The sequence below is a fragment of the Ammospiza nelsoni genome, chromosome Z (assembly GCF_027579445.1).
Source record: "Ammospiza nelsoni isolate bAmmNel1 chromosome Z, bAmmNel1.pri, whole genome shotgun sequence".
NCBI classification, from domain to species: Eukaryota; Metazoa; Chordata; class Aves; order Passeriformes; family Passerellidae; genus Ammospiza; species Ammospiza nelsoni.
In genome coordinates this window covers 40,665,075-40,682,366 of record NC_080669.1, presented here as the reverse complement: position 1 = coordinate 40,682,366, position 17,292 = coordinate 40,665,075, and the positions used below count along the sequence as shown (strand labels likewise).

Genomic DNA, 17,292 nt, shown 5'->3' with positions numbered 1-17,292 from the left:
CAGATCTCTACAACAAACTTGAGTTACATGGTTCATAGTCCAGCATTAAATAGCTAAAGTCAGCTTGGTATTGTCTTTCATTTTTCACTGAGGTGACACACAGAAGATGCAGTTTGTCTGAAAGCACAATGCATAGGCAAGGTTAACCCCTTCCCAGTGCTGCTTGTGCTGCAGAGTTGGAGTGCTGTGCACTGACTTCATGCCTTTTGACAGCCCAAACACCACAAATGAGGAGTTGCAAGAAGAACTGAAATAGCAGGTCCCAGGGGATCAAGAAAGAAAGCACTAAGCTTTACTGTTTGTTAGTAAGGGGTAAGTGCAATGATTTAATGATTTAATTACTAACACTAATTAAGATAACGCACAACAGCAAGACTACAATCCAAAAAACAGGAATTTTTCAAAATTCACAGTTTTTAGGCTAGGATCCTGCAAACTATATTTTTTTTACAGGTAGTTTGTGTGAAGGCAGTGCTACTTCACCATGAGAAAAATTGCAGCAGAATCAATGAAACATAGATGTTGCATTAAAATAAGAGTATTCAAAAAAGAAAAAATCCCAAACTTTGCCAGAATAGCAACTCTATAGATCCTACCGTCTGGTACATTGGGGTAATATGGTACATTTTAGCAAAATGACGATTCTTGAAATTATTTGCAGAGATGGAATGTCATTTTTTAAAAAGCAGCATACCTGTGCAAAATTACACTCCCTTTTGAGAGAGTCTGTATAGTCTAGACAGATAGAAAATTAGACTTTGGCTTCCATTTTACGTCATTAATTAGAGGTTACCTTTTCTTCATTGAAAGTACTGAAAGATCAGCAGATAATAAGTCTTGTCTGTCTGTCTGCTTGTCTGACTGCACAACATAGATACTATTGAAAGGATCTTTGTGATTTTTTTGGAAACAATTTGGTCAAGTAAAATATCAAAAATCAGGAACACAGTGAGAAAGCATGTCCATTTGAGTATGAGGAAAACAAAGTTGCTACTGCTTAAACATTAGGTTATAATACGCCTTTTCTGACCTCTAATGAGTTTCTGCAATTCACATGAAATTTCTTTGATGACTTTTTCAGTCTATTATTTCCACATGGGTGCTCCTGCTTTGTTTCTACTTAGTGATGCATGACTGACAACATTTCTGGACCAGATTCCAAGGACGCTTATGAAAACTGGTATGTATTTTTGACATTAAGAGAGAAGTGGGGAAGCTAGCATGAGGAAGGATAAAGAGAGCTGAAGAGGTAAATGGATGCATGGGAAGGGACACAAATGGTAAATGAAGAATACAGGAAATATTAATTGTTTCACTAAGAGAGTGAGGCCCATAGATAGTCACAGCACAGCTGAAAAATCAGGCACCCTCTGGTACCAAAGAACATGCAGGGGTGAAGCTCAGGCCTGGCATGCTGCTGGTCTTTGCAAGAGCACAGCAATCCTTCTGCATTCCACTCAGACCAGCCAAATAATACCTCCTGACAGCAAAAAGCATGCCTTCTCAAAGCAGAAAACAGCCCCCCAACTCCAGCCAGAATGCACTCCAGCTCTGCCTGAACAAAACTGGGCCACAGACCGTAAGAGGTCACTCACCCAGCAGAGAAGGTGCAGGGACAATTGCTGCCCTAAAGGTCCCAGGATTCGGAGCTCAGTACTCAGATTGTGATAAACAAAAAGAAGACTTTTGGAGAATAAACACTATTTTTAGACCATGGATTCTGCTAACGTTGTGCAACTTAGAGCATTTTGGCAGAATAAGGAAAATGCATTACCTATCAGAGAAAATTTGCACACTCCTTTTAAAAGCTTTTAAATTAGGAGCATCTAGAGACAAATACTCCAGCAGCGAGATTTAAATTACCCTAAAATCCAATTTATAGTTAAATAGTACTTGTGATTTAAATTCTTATCCACCTTTACATCATTTTTATGTTAAATGTCTTTTCTGGACAATGTCATCACTCTGAAGAGAAAAGAAATTATTAAAGGAATACAAATTCCCCTCCAGAATGCATAGTAGCGTAATTTATTTATGTTAAAGAAAACATTAGTGCTGCAATCAGAAATTAATATCAAGAAAATATTTTTCAGAAAGCTTAAGATCTTTTCTAAAACTTCAATCTCAAAACATTTGAGTATAATTTAATCAGAATATTGTATTAAATATTACCTTATTTTTCTGAATCAGTTATTTGAAACAAATTTCAGTAGCGTTCTAAAAGCATCAATCTTTGGGACACCATTGAGATCCCAGTGTCTGTAGCAACAGTATATATTCAAAGGCAAAGAGTTTTCTTTGTAATGTGCATTAACTGCCCTGCACTTTCCTAGCAATATTCTCCCAAATGGCAAGGAGTGCTTGACTATCTTTGTAACTTATTTTCCAAATAAAAAAAAAACCTAACAAACAAACAAACAAACAAAACCCCAACCAACCAAACAAAAAACCCAAGCAAACAAAAAAACCAAACTGAAAATTTATTAAAATTTACCTGTAATGTCTGAATATACTTGATTAGGCACTACAAATAAGGATTATTAATTTATCTCCTGAAAGTCAGTTTTGAAAAGGGTACGTGGATGACTCTGGTGAAAAAACGTAAGATGTAATATTTCTTTGAATCTGACAGTCTCAGAATGGACCCTTCTCTTGCCTACAATCACATGTCTAACAAATATGATTTCTGACACTGATCTATGCACAGTGAGAAAGCAGTCCTTACTGCTTCAAGGTATCTATAGATCAATGAGTTCTGATGACTTGCAGCTGCAATTTTATGTTCTGTTCACAACCTAAGAAGCAAACAGTAAACCAGAAAGAAAATACTAATATGGAATTAGAAAAAAAATTGTCATGATGAAAAAATAATTGCGAGGGCCACACATTGACACACTAAAAACTGAGAGGTGTAAACTTGGTGGTTCTACCTAAGAGACCCCTTTTTATTCTCACTGATCCTTCAAAATGCTTTCTTTGTAAAGTCAAAAGACATGACAGATCTATTAACATCAAAGAAATACAAACTCTTGATCTTCAGGCTCTCAGAGTAGTGTGTCTTTTCCCCCAAGGTTAAAATGTATTTTGCAATAAGACACTGAGCCATGCACTCATAGATAAGGAAAAAGATACTAAAGACTTAGAAGATCTGCTCAGTGGCAGAAATGAGTATTAATTAACAAAGGCATCTATAAATTCTCACTTAAGTGCACATATTAGAGAGGAACCCATACAAAAATACCAGTCTATATTGTACTAAAGAAAAAACAATGGGGCATTCTAGACAAAAGATGTGTTTTTCTGGCTATAGAAAAGGTAAACAAATCTTGCTGTGATTGGGGATCTGAGAATAATTTGGCTAAAAGTTCTAATCTTTTCATATAAATAAAATCCACAAATTCTATCCTAATTCTGCATTTCAAAATCAAATAACCAAATTCAAACCAAGGGCAGCTAAAAATCCTGTTTAGCCTCCATTCACACATTTGCATTTCTTCAGAATGAAAAAAAGAAACAGAAAATTGAAAGAGTACTGGAAATGCATTTATTAGTATTTAAAGTTATAAATAAAGGAGAAAAAACGCTCCCTTTTTAAAATTTTTTGTATCCTATTTTTTATGCACAAAAAATCCAGAAGGATTAATGATCAGGCATCTCAAAAGTGTTTATACACAACCTACCTAAACTGAGATCAATTATAAATTGCCTCAAGGTTCTCAAGACACCAATAGAGCTCCTGCTCTGTGTGGGTAGTGAGCTGCTGTCAAATGGTGTATAGCTGAGAAAAGTTTTCTAGAGACTTTCTGCCATGGGAAAATCCCTCAGATTTTTCATGTAAATCTAAAAGCTACTTTTAACATACTCATGTTATCCACATTCATACTTACAAGTTGCCAAAGCACTTCATTTCACTGTAATGTTTTTAGAAGTCTACAGTTCTTGTTAAAAAGTAACACTGAGCTGCTATGTAGAATGCAAATAATCAATCCAAGAGAATCATGTTTAGTGAGCTTAAAATTTTAACACGTCTTTAGTAACAAATTTATCTTCAATTAGTGCACTGCCAAATTATTTTAAAGGAGGCTAAAATAATTTCTTATGCGACATTTAATTTTAAAACCAACTGTATATCGTTAATACTTTTAAGAGAATCTATATCCATTTGATTTCAAAATCTGTACTTAAGAGTACTGTGTCATCTTCCTAAGATGTTGTGGCACCATTCTAGATTCCAGTTTACCTCCAGTGTTTAGAATGCATACATCTTTAGATGCTACAACCTTTAAGTCACTTTCGTCAGACCACAGATATTGAAAAAGGTCAGTGAACATGTTAACACTTCCTCATATTAAGAGTATGTCTGAAGATGAAAGTTTATAAAAGAGGAAAAAAAGGCGACTAGGATTTTCCACTAATGTACTTCATCTGTGAATTGTAAAGCTCTATAACTCATCCCATAAAATAACTACTCCTTGTATCTCCTGCCCCAAATCAACATACACAAAAACACATAAACACAGAGCTGGCAAATATGTGAGCTATGCTATCAATAACACTAATATTGTTATTTTTCAAAATTATAAACTGCATTTGCCTAAATGCTTGCCATAGCCTCCAATTGCACTTCCTGTAAAATATGTTATTAAATATAGATGTAATAATTGCGATAGAATTGTGATATAGTGTGATACAAGAATCTCCAAATCAGATTTTCTGGAGAAGTTAGTGTCAATGAACACAATGCAAAACGCATGTTGAAATCATATGTATTTCTGAGTGTAAGATGACAGTAAATACCTTATTAGGACACACTAAGTCTTGTTGTCTGCTATCATGTCTCCACATCAAAAGAACATGCCATACATGGGCACATTAGCCTGGGCAATTTTTGAGGTCCATTCACTTCATATGCATAACTACATTAACAATGGCATTCCTGTCTGTTCTTTTAGTATTAATTTATGGACCTCCTGTACACAGATTTTTAAAGTCTCTTACAACTATAAATACTGTCTGCCTCAGCAAAAATGAACAGTAATTTCCATTTTTTACCTGCTTTTAGTAACTCTTCTACTAAAATCCTCAAACTCCACAGTTTTATTCTAATATTACTGAGTAGGTGGATACCCATTCTGTTCTCATTCTCGCCTCTGCTCCCATAACTTTGCAGACCTTAGCCATAATCCCCGCAACCCACTTCTGCCAACCTTCCTTGAAACTCTAATAGTCTCAGCCTCCTCAGTCTCCTCTCACATGGCAGCTGTCCCATCCTCTGGACCATTTAACTGTCACTGAAAGCATTTTATGGAACTCAGTTGTGTTTTCTTGAGATAGGTGTATGAGCCTGTATGCTAGCATGCAAGATAAAGGTGCACTAAGGTTTATATAATTACCAATTATTTCCTCCTCTTCCTAATTCCCCACGTAGAATTACTCATAGGTGTAAAACTAGCTTTTTTACATAAAATAGAAATAAATGGATTCTCTTCATCACCTCTGTAATAAGTCCAGCACCTTGTGTACTCTCTATAAAATGCATAAAATCTGAATCTGAGAATATTCAGATATATAGTAGCAAACTGACATTTAAGCACATTGTTTCACAATAGATACAATGCAATTGACCACAATCAGCCACTAATTACATTAAACTCAAATTTATTGAGCAAAGCTCTCTATTACGATTGCTATATTTTGAGAAGAAAATACGTATCCACCAGCTAAAAAAAAGCCTTCAGTTTTATAAAAACTTATTACCAAAGATGATAAAAGTATTTTCCTAGTTCTGAATCTTTCTTTTTCTCCTCCCTGCACTTTCTCCAGTCTGTCAGGAACCCCTGACAAACTTCAATGCATTGCTGGCATCACTATGCCCTTATCTGTAAGGTTAATTTGTCTTTTTATTCACATTCATTCTACCTTTGCTTTTCTATCAAAAAGTTTTGGAGCCTACAACCTCATCTTAAGACAAAAAATCTCTCACACAAAAAAAAAATCCTTGTTTATTTTCAAAATCCTTACTTTTAGAGAGACTATGCACTCTTTGTTGCTGGTAAAATGTGAGCTTTTTAACTACAACAGGAAACCAATTGACTGTTTCTCTTTTCAGTCCATACATCACCTACCCATATACTCAACAATTATTTTACACACTAAAGTGTACGTGATATTCTTGGATGAAAAAAATGACACAGGTGGAACTTTCCTGGAAATGTCTGTAACTAATAAACTCTTACTACCAAAATAAATTTCTTATCATTTTCCCTTATCATTTCTGCCTCCTTCTTCACAATTCCACATATTAAAATAAAACCAACACCACTAGAAGCTCTCTTCCATCCACATACTGGTACTGAAGTAGAAAGCACAGAAAGTTTTACAAAGCAAATTAAAAATCAGTTTCTTAGGAGTAACTAGAACAAAATTCTACCCACTCAGATTTCACAAAGACATATAGACAAATATTTTTATATCTCAATAGAACAAATTTTAAACTTCTATGGAATTATCTTCCTGAAAATAGCCTTGTTGGGAAAAGGCTTTCAGAATTTATGTTTTGTAGGAATTCATGTGTTATGTATTGTGAAATTCTGTCCTTTGCTACTACTTTGCACAGCAAGACCATGTCCAAAGTGTTTACAGTCATGCTCCAGAGTTTCTTGTAAACTGAAATGACCATAGGCCATGCATTTTCAATTTTATGTTTATTAGTAATTTTATGTTTATTAAAAGACATCTTAATTGTCTTTTATCAACATATTCTCCTCAGGTATGTAACATGAAGTTTGTAATCAACAGACAAAATTCTACCCTCACTTTTTTCATAACACATACCATACAGTTTTCTGTAATTCAGTGAAAGCCACAGTAGCAATCTGGACGCAACTTGATGTTTAAACCTATTTTATAGCAATTTAAAGTCAAGGTGTAACTTTGTTCTCCACATAACTTCCTTTAGAAGGAAGCATTAAAAATAAATTAACAATTTTCAAATTAATTTGTATTATCAAAAATTTATTTAAAATATTGTGCATATCCACAAGAATTAGAAAGGATTAAATTAAAAATATTTGCCTAATTATTTTGAACAAATATAGGTTCAAGCAGACACTGATTAAGCCAGAATCATTCTATCCATATGTTATTTCTGGGGGAGGGAGTTTACTGAAATATACAGTGGACAAAAGTGAATTGTGACCTTTCTGTACACATCCAGATATTTTTCATTTTCTAAAAGTGTTGTCAGAAATTTACTACTGAAACAGAAGATGCTACTCAACATTTTATCTCCATTTCAGCCAGTGAGAGTTAGGCTTCAGTCAGGGGGTAAAAATACTATAAAACACCACAGCAGTTGTTGTGCTGTATGAATATAACCTAAAAAAAATTCTAAAATTCCTCTACCAGTGTTTCTTCTTCCTTTTTCCCCAAGAGCCTTCCTACACTGAGACTATGGTATGCACCTCTAGTAAACTTTTGAAGTATGCAGACATGTTCTTAAGCAATCTAGCAGACACACTGGAATTCGCTGCCAATTCTGACACAGGAATATTAATGACTCACATTCCTTTATCTGCCAGTGGTCATTACTGATGCTGCAGGGAATTACACAGTGAGATAACTACCCATACTGTAGTTTCTCCAAAAACACTTGCTGTTAACAGATAACATTAATCTAAATCATGTGGGTTTGTCCAACACTGTAGGGCCATTAACATACATTTCTCATATCTAGATTTTTTGAGTGTCTGGGAAGATTTGAGACTCTGAATTTTCTGACTCTGGTTTTATACATACTCAAAAAAAAATCAAAATATAAAGGCTTTTTTTACTTGGGGAACTTCACTGCCTCCACAGTCAGACACACACAAAGCTGCCAGGCCTTAATGCTTCTCAGATTCCCAAGCTTGCAACTCAGCTCTGTTCAGCGCTCTGCTTTAGGGAGGTAGGGGTTTACAACTACCTGAAGTAGCAACAGCTCTGAAAACAGCACTAAACAGCTCTGAAAGAGACACAGCAACAATCTTCAGAGCACCAGAGATGTAGACAGAAAAATGTTCAGAAGAACCATTCTGAAATTTTCTTCAATTCGTTCTGAAGTTCAAAACCCTGATGATTTAATCCTGAATCTACACCTTACAAAATACACACAAATCTTTTGTTCATATTGCATTTCAAAGTGCTTTCTTATGTACAGATTTACAGAGATAACCAAAACATATTCTTAAAAATTATTTTAACTGAAAAATTTTATTTCTCAAGCAGCTCATAATTTTGCGGTTGGTAATTTACACCAGGTTAAATAGATATGGTGATAGTTATGGCTACTGCTGGAACTAAATTATTCAAATTTGCATTAATGCAAGGATTTGAAAAATAAGGGTTGGATAAACCCTGGCTCGTGCAAAGAGCTTTATTACCTGTAGTTTCTGCAGCTAAGTCAGTATGTTTGGAATGATGGTATAATATTTTCATTTTCCCTGACTCTTAATCTCAACTATCAGATTAATTCCAAAGCTGTCACTTTGCTGCAGAGCAAAATGAATGCATCTAGGATGGTTGGGTATGACTAAGTGCCCCACTTTCCCCTAAAACTAAAACTTTAACTGATGGGTGATTTACTTGACACGTGTAATATCATATTTAACAAGTCTAATGTAAAATTACTCTTGCAACAGTATATACTAATTTTCATCAAATCAACTGAAAAACGTCCTAAGGTTGGGCTGAAGAGAGGATATCAAAATTCCTGAAAAAAACAAAAAGAATATAAAAGAAAATTGGAAGCTTTTTTCCCCCAAAAAAATCCTCAGCTTATAGTTCAACCTTTTTGAATACATCACCATTATTAAAAAAAAAAACAACACAGCAATATAATGAAAGGGCTGTATCTTACATATAGTGCATGCTATCAGCACTAATATAAAGACAAATGATACTGTAAAAAATTACCAATAAAGAACAAAAAGATTTTATCTTTAATTTTTTTTACTGCCCACTCTTGAAAGCAATTAATTGAAATTACCTGTTGAAAGATATCAGAGATTAAATCTAATTTACTCTGAAAAAATTCACTAACTATCAAATGTACATGTACAAAAAAGTAAATAATTTCCAGATTGGGCTTCACTGCACATAGCATTTAGGACCTTACTCTGGAACAGTGGGGGTTTTTACTATGAACCGTGTATGTCCACCTGTAAGACTTACTATAACACAACTGCTTTCTGTAATTTAATCACTTTGAAAGATCTGGGGGGTAGTTAACTCTTACAGACAAGTGCTTAGAGAGAAGAAAATTCAGTATGTACTGCATGAATGTGTTTCAGATAGTAGATGCACACAAAAAGTTTTTAAAGAGAAAGAGTGGTATTAGTAGGGAAAAACACACATGTTCCCTAAAAAGCAAATTTTTTTCAAAAAATGAGAAAAATATATAGAAGAAAAAATGGTTTCACTAACACTAAATTACTGTCTTTACATCCTATTAAACAAGAATTTGTCTCAATTACCCCAACATCTGTTATAAGTAATCATTGTCCTGTCACAACTGATCCTGGCCTAGAGATATGATGGTACAGTGGTTCCCCATGATGGTAACTGTCACAATATGCATTAGAAGCCAAAGAACAAGTTAAGCATTATTCACATTTCTAACAACTGCGAATAGAAGCAATATTACAGCAAATGCATTGTCTTTAATAAGTATTTCTGTTTGCCTTTTTACAATAAGCTGCAAACACTTCTGCTGGAGGAAAAGAGAATTTGTGCTTCTCTTCTAAAACATCTCTAAAGAAGTAACAAAACAAAAACTTGAGAGCAGAAGCTATGTAACCAAGAATGAAGGAAGAGCATTAAACAAAGTTACTGCAGAGAATTAATGCAGCAGTTAATGCAGCAGAGAATTTTGAAATGCTGGTATGGTCAGGCCTTTCTCAGTGTGGAAAAGGAACAGGATGCACAAGAATCAACTCAAATACCAAAAAGCAAGATGCAGACTATCTGCAGAAAAATATTTGATTCTACTAATACAAATTAAACTCCTATTTTTCAAAAAGTGGAATACCAGGAAAGACCAGGAATAATGCTTTAGAAGAAATTTATATTTCCTATCTTTCTTTGAGCTTAGTGGTTAAGTGAGCTCAGTGACCCTTGGCAAGATCAGAAACACATAATAATGTACCATATTTGATAGTTCTTAAAGAAATATGCTATGTAGGAATCTCTGAAACATATATGCATTGTTATTAAACAGATGAACCTGCATATAGCCTCTGGATAGTTACTGTTCATTTAAATCAACATGAAAAAACCCAGTTCTTATGTTATGACAAAACTGTATTACTAATCTCTCAGAAGCTGTGGTGAAGCATTGCCATCTACATCACTGAGAACATCCCACCCAATGAAAAACACTGTAGACTAGCAGATTGCTGCTCCTCAATAAAGACTAATGAACAAATACTTTCTTTCCTCAGTGAAAATGTGTTTTACTCCTTCTTAGTGTACACTGAACCTGCAAATGCCAAACATAAAAGAAGACATCTAAAAATACTTGTAATACTTGAGATTTTCACTTCTTGTATTTACAACCATCACATTCTTACTAACATCAAAAGGTAAAAAAGAGCGAAGGTAGCTTTGTCACCTTTTAATTTTGCTTACTATTCTCAGTCAATGTAAATTTAGTTTCTGGATTAAAAGAATAATATATAGCTTGCACGTATACTTGTTGACACATTACATTTATCAGCCCACACCAACACATTAGAGAGTGTGGGGTCTTTCACAATGATGAAGAGAAATAAAGGTATCCCATTTCCTCCCTCTCTCAACTGTGAAGGTTGTATGTAAACCAAAAAGCACTAAGGACCACCACAGGGAACCAGTTCAGTAGCATTAAGCTGGCTTGCTACTTGATGCTAGGAGTCCCACACACAGTGATTTGACAGTGAGACTGGAAGAGCACGAGTTCATTACCCATTTACAACTACTCTAGAAAGTTTACAATGTAGCGTCAATGTTTAGACACTAAACATTGACACTTTTCTGCAGTGCCTTGATGTTAGCAACAGGAGAATAATGGCAAAAAAAAAAGGAAAGCATATAGCCTTTAGAGGGTGACAGAGAAAAAAACAACAAATTTTTTGTTCCCTTTGTCTCACCTTCTGTGTCCTCTTCCCATTAAAATGAAGTAATGTGGTCCTGCCACTCTTTGTGAAGAATTTCAAGAAAAGCACTAGGTCAAAGTGGGGTCTGGCCCCTTCTAGAAAGTGCAAGACAAAACAGGAGCAAGAGTATGAGCAGGAGCAGAGGGCAGAGCCAACTCCAGCACAGCAGGAACTTTTCTTCAGGCAAGGAGGGCTAATCCTAGATGAAGACACATCTTTCTGTGTGTTTGCATACACCACGCTCACAGGCACTGTCCTGTCTCACCCAGGCCATAAAATAACTATGTCTGTGGAGATTCTGTGTGTGTCCCAAATAAAGTACTATGTGTAAGATGAAAATGTGACTATATGACCTTCAAAGAAATTAGTAAAATAGAAGAACATTAACTTAACACTCACACTATAAATGCAATATTAAGTGGAGTCACATAAACACATATATGACACACAATTTAACTAATACCATATAATGTATACCATTTGCATCTATGTATATAATTATTTACACAACTTAAAAGGTGGTACATATTAAATACCTGAAAATCATAATCTCATTCTGAGAGAAACTATCACAAAAAACTAATCTTTGTGCTCCTTACGCACAAAAAACTAATCTTTGTGCAACTTTTAAAATAAGTGGATTTCTACAACTGCAAAACTGTCCAACATATGGGCCCACTTCCCAATTAATTATTTGCTGGCTAAAGTGTTAAAATGTCCTTGGCTTCACCTTAGACACAATCATCCCAGCTGGTCATTATCTAACTGGAAAGGGGCCAAAGAATCTCAGCTGTCAGTACACAACAAACATGTATGTTTTGTCCTTTTTTCCTCCATTTACTTCACTTTCACAGATCTGCACTTAAAAGAAGGAAAGCTTATTATGCATGAAATGGAAAAATTTTGGTATCTCTTTTACTGCTGTGACTCTGCATATCTGTACTGCAGGTGATAAGTGGGGTGATGAAGAAATATTTTGTATGCATTTATTGAAAACTGATTAATCTAGCCTTACTAAACCTGATTCTGTTACTCTGTGTTTCTACTTACTTTACCACATGTGTGAAAAAACACAGAAGTTTTCTAAAGACAGAGCTGAAACAAAGTTATTGTTGGGTCATGTGTCTGCATAGAGTCAGGAACTACTAGAAAAGTAGGAAAATATCCCTCAACCAAGTGAATGTTAGCAGTCAGCTTGTAGCCAGTGTTAACAATCAGCTTGCAGTAAAACTGCAGATCAACAGGTGGAAAGCAAATGGCTTTTCTCATTTGCACATTACTTGTGGAAGAAGCCAAAGGACAGCTGGGAGAAGGAACACATGTAAACAAGGCAGACCTAATGATTTCCCAATTAAAAAGAAGATATTATCTTTCCATTAATAGATAACCTAATTGACCAAACTCCAGCAGTTTCCCCTCAGTACAAGTAAACATAGGTGCCTTTCCTCACTGAATTGTCACATGTTTAGGCCAGCCACTAAGCTGTCAGTTCTTCTTGATTTGTTTGGATACTGTACTCCGTGACAGCTGTCGGAAATAATACATTAGAACAGTTGTTGTAGCTCTTAGAAAGGGCTGGGAATTTTAATTGGACGGGATATTAATTGGGAGGGGGATGTCTTTTTTTTTTTTTAATCAAAGTTAAGACAGAAATATTCAAAGAATGACAGATATATTTAAGGTATTTGACCAATGTCTAGTGAGCAAGGCTGGTTTTTGTTTTGACTGTGTTACTTTGTCACAGTGGTGTTCACCATCTTACATGAACCACTTCATGCTTAAGAAAAGGGGCATTAAGAAGAAGAAACAGTAAGGAAGTTGCATAAACAATCTTTTTCAAATACTGGTTGTGATCTAGAGAGGACCTGAAAGTTTCTGAAGAATCACTCAAAAGGAAACTCATTCTGAGACTCTTAGTAGCCACCAGCTGAAAACAAAACCAGGCGTGATGGCCAAGACCTAAGCATAAATGAAAAATAAACTTACTTTCAGCATCAGCACAGAGCAGCAAGCACAGGAGCACCACCACTGGCCTGACTACGTGCATCATCCGACAGCGTGGCACCAGCATGCTTTGGCAGCCTTGTTCTCACTGGCTTAGAAGCCACTGCGAGTCTGTCCAGTCTGAAATTTCAGATGAAGTATTTTCAGAGCCTGTGAAAAGATAAAAATACAATTAGCAAAAACAGACTAGAGTTTTTCTTTTCTTTTTTTTATGTATTCACAATTTGAGGCGAAACAATTTCAAAAGACAAAAGGGTAAGGCAGAAAGGGGAAGAAACATAATTAATTTCAAGCAACTGGTATGTACAAGAAGATCCAAGACACAGTAAATGTGTTACAACACATTTCTTAGTGTCCTTTACCACATAATCAAGTAACTGTCACATCCTGAATCTTTAGTTAGAACTACAGCATGTCCTAAACCAAAGAAACTAGTATGACAAGATTTAAGACATCACTGGAACTCATGCTGCAAAAAGATAATCAAAGCAGCTTAGATATCTGTAACAAATCCACATGCCAACAGGGAGCTGATGCCCTGGCATCTGGTAAGAAAAACACCACAAAATCCACTTCAGAACCTATTATTAACATATTGCATTGTTCAGCAACTTTCAAAGGTTAAAATTGCTGTTGTGATTTCCTGCACATATCTGAATTATGCCTAATAGAAAAACAGAAATCTGGCATTGAATAAAGGGCTGAGATCTCAATTCAATCCATCTAATTTATTACAATGTGTAATTGAATATGATACACCGGTAGAACTACAGCTCAAGTACCTGACTTGAAAAAACAGTGTTTCATCCTTGTCCAAATATGCCACACGAACAGAAATTAAGGAATATAAAAAGTTTTTCCTCCTTCATCAGGAAATACTAGAGATCTCCCTAAGCAGCGTGACATTGGCACTAAAATAACATGACATGCAATTATACTTTCTGAAGGATCAGCAACATATAGGCTTTTTAAATTTGATTCTACCCTCTTCATTACCACACAAATGGCTTCCATGCAGTAAAGATGAAAACCAAGAGGGCAGAGAAAAAAGTATACTAATTATTATTCCACTAAATAGATCTTACAGTTTTGTGGGTGGCATAAAGTGCCCATTTTCAGTACAGAGAAATGCTCAAAAGAATTTACTCAAGGAAGAAAAGACATGAGCAGCTGGTAGAAATCTTACACTATGTTACAAATCTCTTTTGTAGAACTATCTTTTGAATCAGAGACTGCTATCAAAAAATAGAAGCCTAAGAAATCTTCATAGGCAAAATGCTAAAGGCACCAGCTCTCCCCTTTCATCACTACCATCTTCATGCCAGCATTTCAAATGACAGCAAAGTCCATGAGACACCAGTCCTGTCGGACTCAATTTGTGTCTGTGCAAGCGTATCAGAGCCAACTGCTGTGCAATGATTCCAATGCTATCACAAAGATGGAGATGCATGAAACGCACTTTCAAGGAAAAGGTGATTTTTATTTTGCTTCTTCTGGAATGCAGGAGTTACAGGGGAGCCCTGAACTATCTCTACAGGCAGCTCACTTAAGAACAAAACTATTTTTTCATTAGTACACAGCCAAACTAGCTGATATGTGAAGGTGACCAGAGAAATATGGTGGGTCCTAAGTACTCCCTTATTCCTTTCAGGGGCAGAAGCAGAGAGGAAACAATACTACAATACTGAAAATTAATAAAGGGAGTAGAGAAGGGGGGGAAAATGGTGACCACAAAAGTACTTATTTTATACAACAGTTTTTTTACCGGGGCACTGGGGCACATTATTTTCATACATTTCAAGCACTCCCATCAAAATATTAAATGTGGTAGCTAACAGGATAAATATAACTGTCTGCCTGGGGAAAAAAGGAATTTTAAAAACTTTATGATCCTGTGATCCTGATATATGAATCTGCACACATCCTCTACAAGCAGTCTGCAAATGAAAGGATGTTTCACAAAACTTGGCAAATAAGATTATTTGCCAAGATTATTTGCCAAAGGGTTGAGAATATAGCTTTTTCTTGTCTTTTTTTTTTTTTTTTTTTTTTTTTTTTTTTTTTTTTTTTTAGTGAAACCTTATTCTACTCTCTCATTCTAAATGCACATACAACCACTTGGGAATACTGCACTCTGTGTCTGCTTTGAAGGTAATATTCATTATCACTCAGGTCATGAAATGAAAGTCCTCAGTATTCCCTTTCTTTCATGTTTCCAACAGGCATGGCTTTAGCTAAGCTGATAAACATACCAAGGTTTCCAGGACACTCTTTGCTTGTTGCTTGTTCTCCCTTCTTACCTGCCTGGGCCTTCAAATAAACTTCCAATATTCTAGCTCAGAGAAACATAAGCACTAGACTAAAGATGGTGGTTGATTTATCTTTCAAGTTGAGGATACCCTGTTAATGGAGGCAAGCAGGTGATGGGCTGGTACACTGAGAGAAGCAAGCCAAGAGACAGACATTCAGGTAGTATCAAGGCTCTCCAAAAAAGTCTGCTTTACCCACAAGGAAAACAATCTTCAGAACCTACTACTGACAACTGTATCAACAATGATATATCACGTAGTATATAGGCTTATTTGTAAAAACTAACATGAAGATGCAGCATATTCCTTAAAAGGACTAAATGAAATTACCAAGACAACTATCAACTTCCACATCAAGCCATCTCAGTAGTTCCAAAGTGAAAGACTCATCTAAAGAATTATTAATTCCTAAAATCAAATTAGGTTCCTTTCCTTTTCTATTTCCTCCTGATGATGGTTTGTTATGTCCTGAGCGTGGTATCAAAGACAGTGAAAACACAAACAGCATTTGCAGCACCAGGTTACACTAGCCTTGTCATCAGAGGAACAATACTTGCCTTGCAGAATTAATCCTCAGTGAGGAACTCACTTAGAAGCCCCTATTACAACATTCACACTGCACCAGGGCAGAAAGACGGGATTTCACCTTGGCAGATGATCACAATAACTACATAGAGGTCAATAATTCTTTGGAAAATTTCTCTTTATGAAGCTTTAATAAAAGCTGTTATTATTTTAGGTAAAGTTCTGTAAAACTGCTGTATTAAATAATCAGAAATGACTCTTCCAATAACTCTATTAGAAATTACTCTTTCAATATCTCTAAAAGAGCTATCTACAGAACTAGATAATATATCCAACAATAATACACAAGTAAGTAAGAGGATAGATTTTCCCTGATTAACAGTATCTATTAATAGGATCAGTAAAAGTGCAGATGTGCAGCTCTCCAGAGTGTTCAACACAGAGACAAAAAAGAATTCTCCTCAGCAGGAGCACGGCAGCTGATAGTACCAGGGCATGGGCACGTGCACCAATTATCCTCAAAAGGATCAACTGGGTGAATGAAACATCTGAACGCTCAAATGCTTCCCTGCAGTCTGTTTACCTTAGTGGCAAAAATAATCTTTTAGGTACTATCATGGTACTCACAAGATGGCTCCTGCTTCAAGACAGTTATAGGAAATGCACACTTGGGGGCAAATTTTAGAAACCAAACCAAACCAAAAAAGTAAACACTGGTTGGTTGGTTTTTTTGGTTTTTTATCAGCTTGTTTTTCCATGATGGAATGTGAATTTAAATGCTTGCTCACAAAGAAATTCAGCACAGCAGGGAAGAGTTGTCAGAAAAGCCTTGAACACGGACACAAAAGAACTCATAACACAGGTAGGGAGCCACACTGACAAAAATAATGAAGCAAACAGTAACTTAAAAAATTTTAGAAGAAAGGGAATATGAAGGGATGAGAGTTCATTTGTGCTACAAACAGGATTTCTGGTTCAACTTTTCCAAAGTGTTAAATTGTTTAGAGATATGATTTTAGTTCATGGTCATCTCTGGTTTATCCCAAGGATTTCTCATAGAAACCCCATATTTTCCCCCATAGGAAAGTAACTGGATACACCTTATATTAAAAAAAACAAACAAACAAAAAAACCAAAAAACAAACAAATAAAGCAAAAAAAATCCAAAAACAAAAACCAAAAATGTTTCTCTAAGAAAACATGGAAGCAAAGATTAAAACAGAAGACAGTGCTGAAATTCAGTTTTTACACTTCATTCATCACATCCTGAATTACACTCCTTT

The 17,292-nt window shown here is 35.5% G+C and overlaps 1 protein-coding gene across 1 annotated transcript in view; it reads right to left on the bottom strand.

Moving 5' to 3' along the window:
* PTPRD (protein tyrosine phosphatase receptor type D) overlaps nt 1-17,292 on the bottom strand; it is a 358,636-nt gene that overhangs the window by 266,801 nt on the left and 74,543 nt on the right. The window contains exon 2 of the mRNA XM_059491826.1: nt 13,158-13,325. Coding sequence (XP_059347809.1) covers nt 13,158-13,242 — 85 coding nt within the window. The 5' untranslated portion in view covers nt 13,243-13,325. The remainder of the gene's footprint in view (nt 1-13,157; nt 13,326-17,292) is intronic.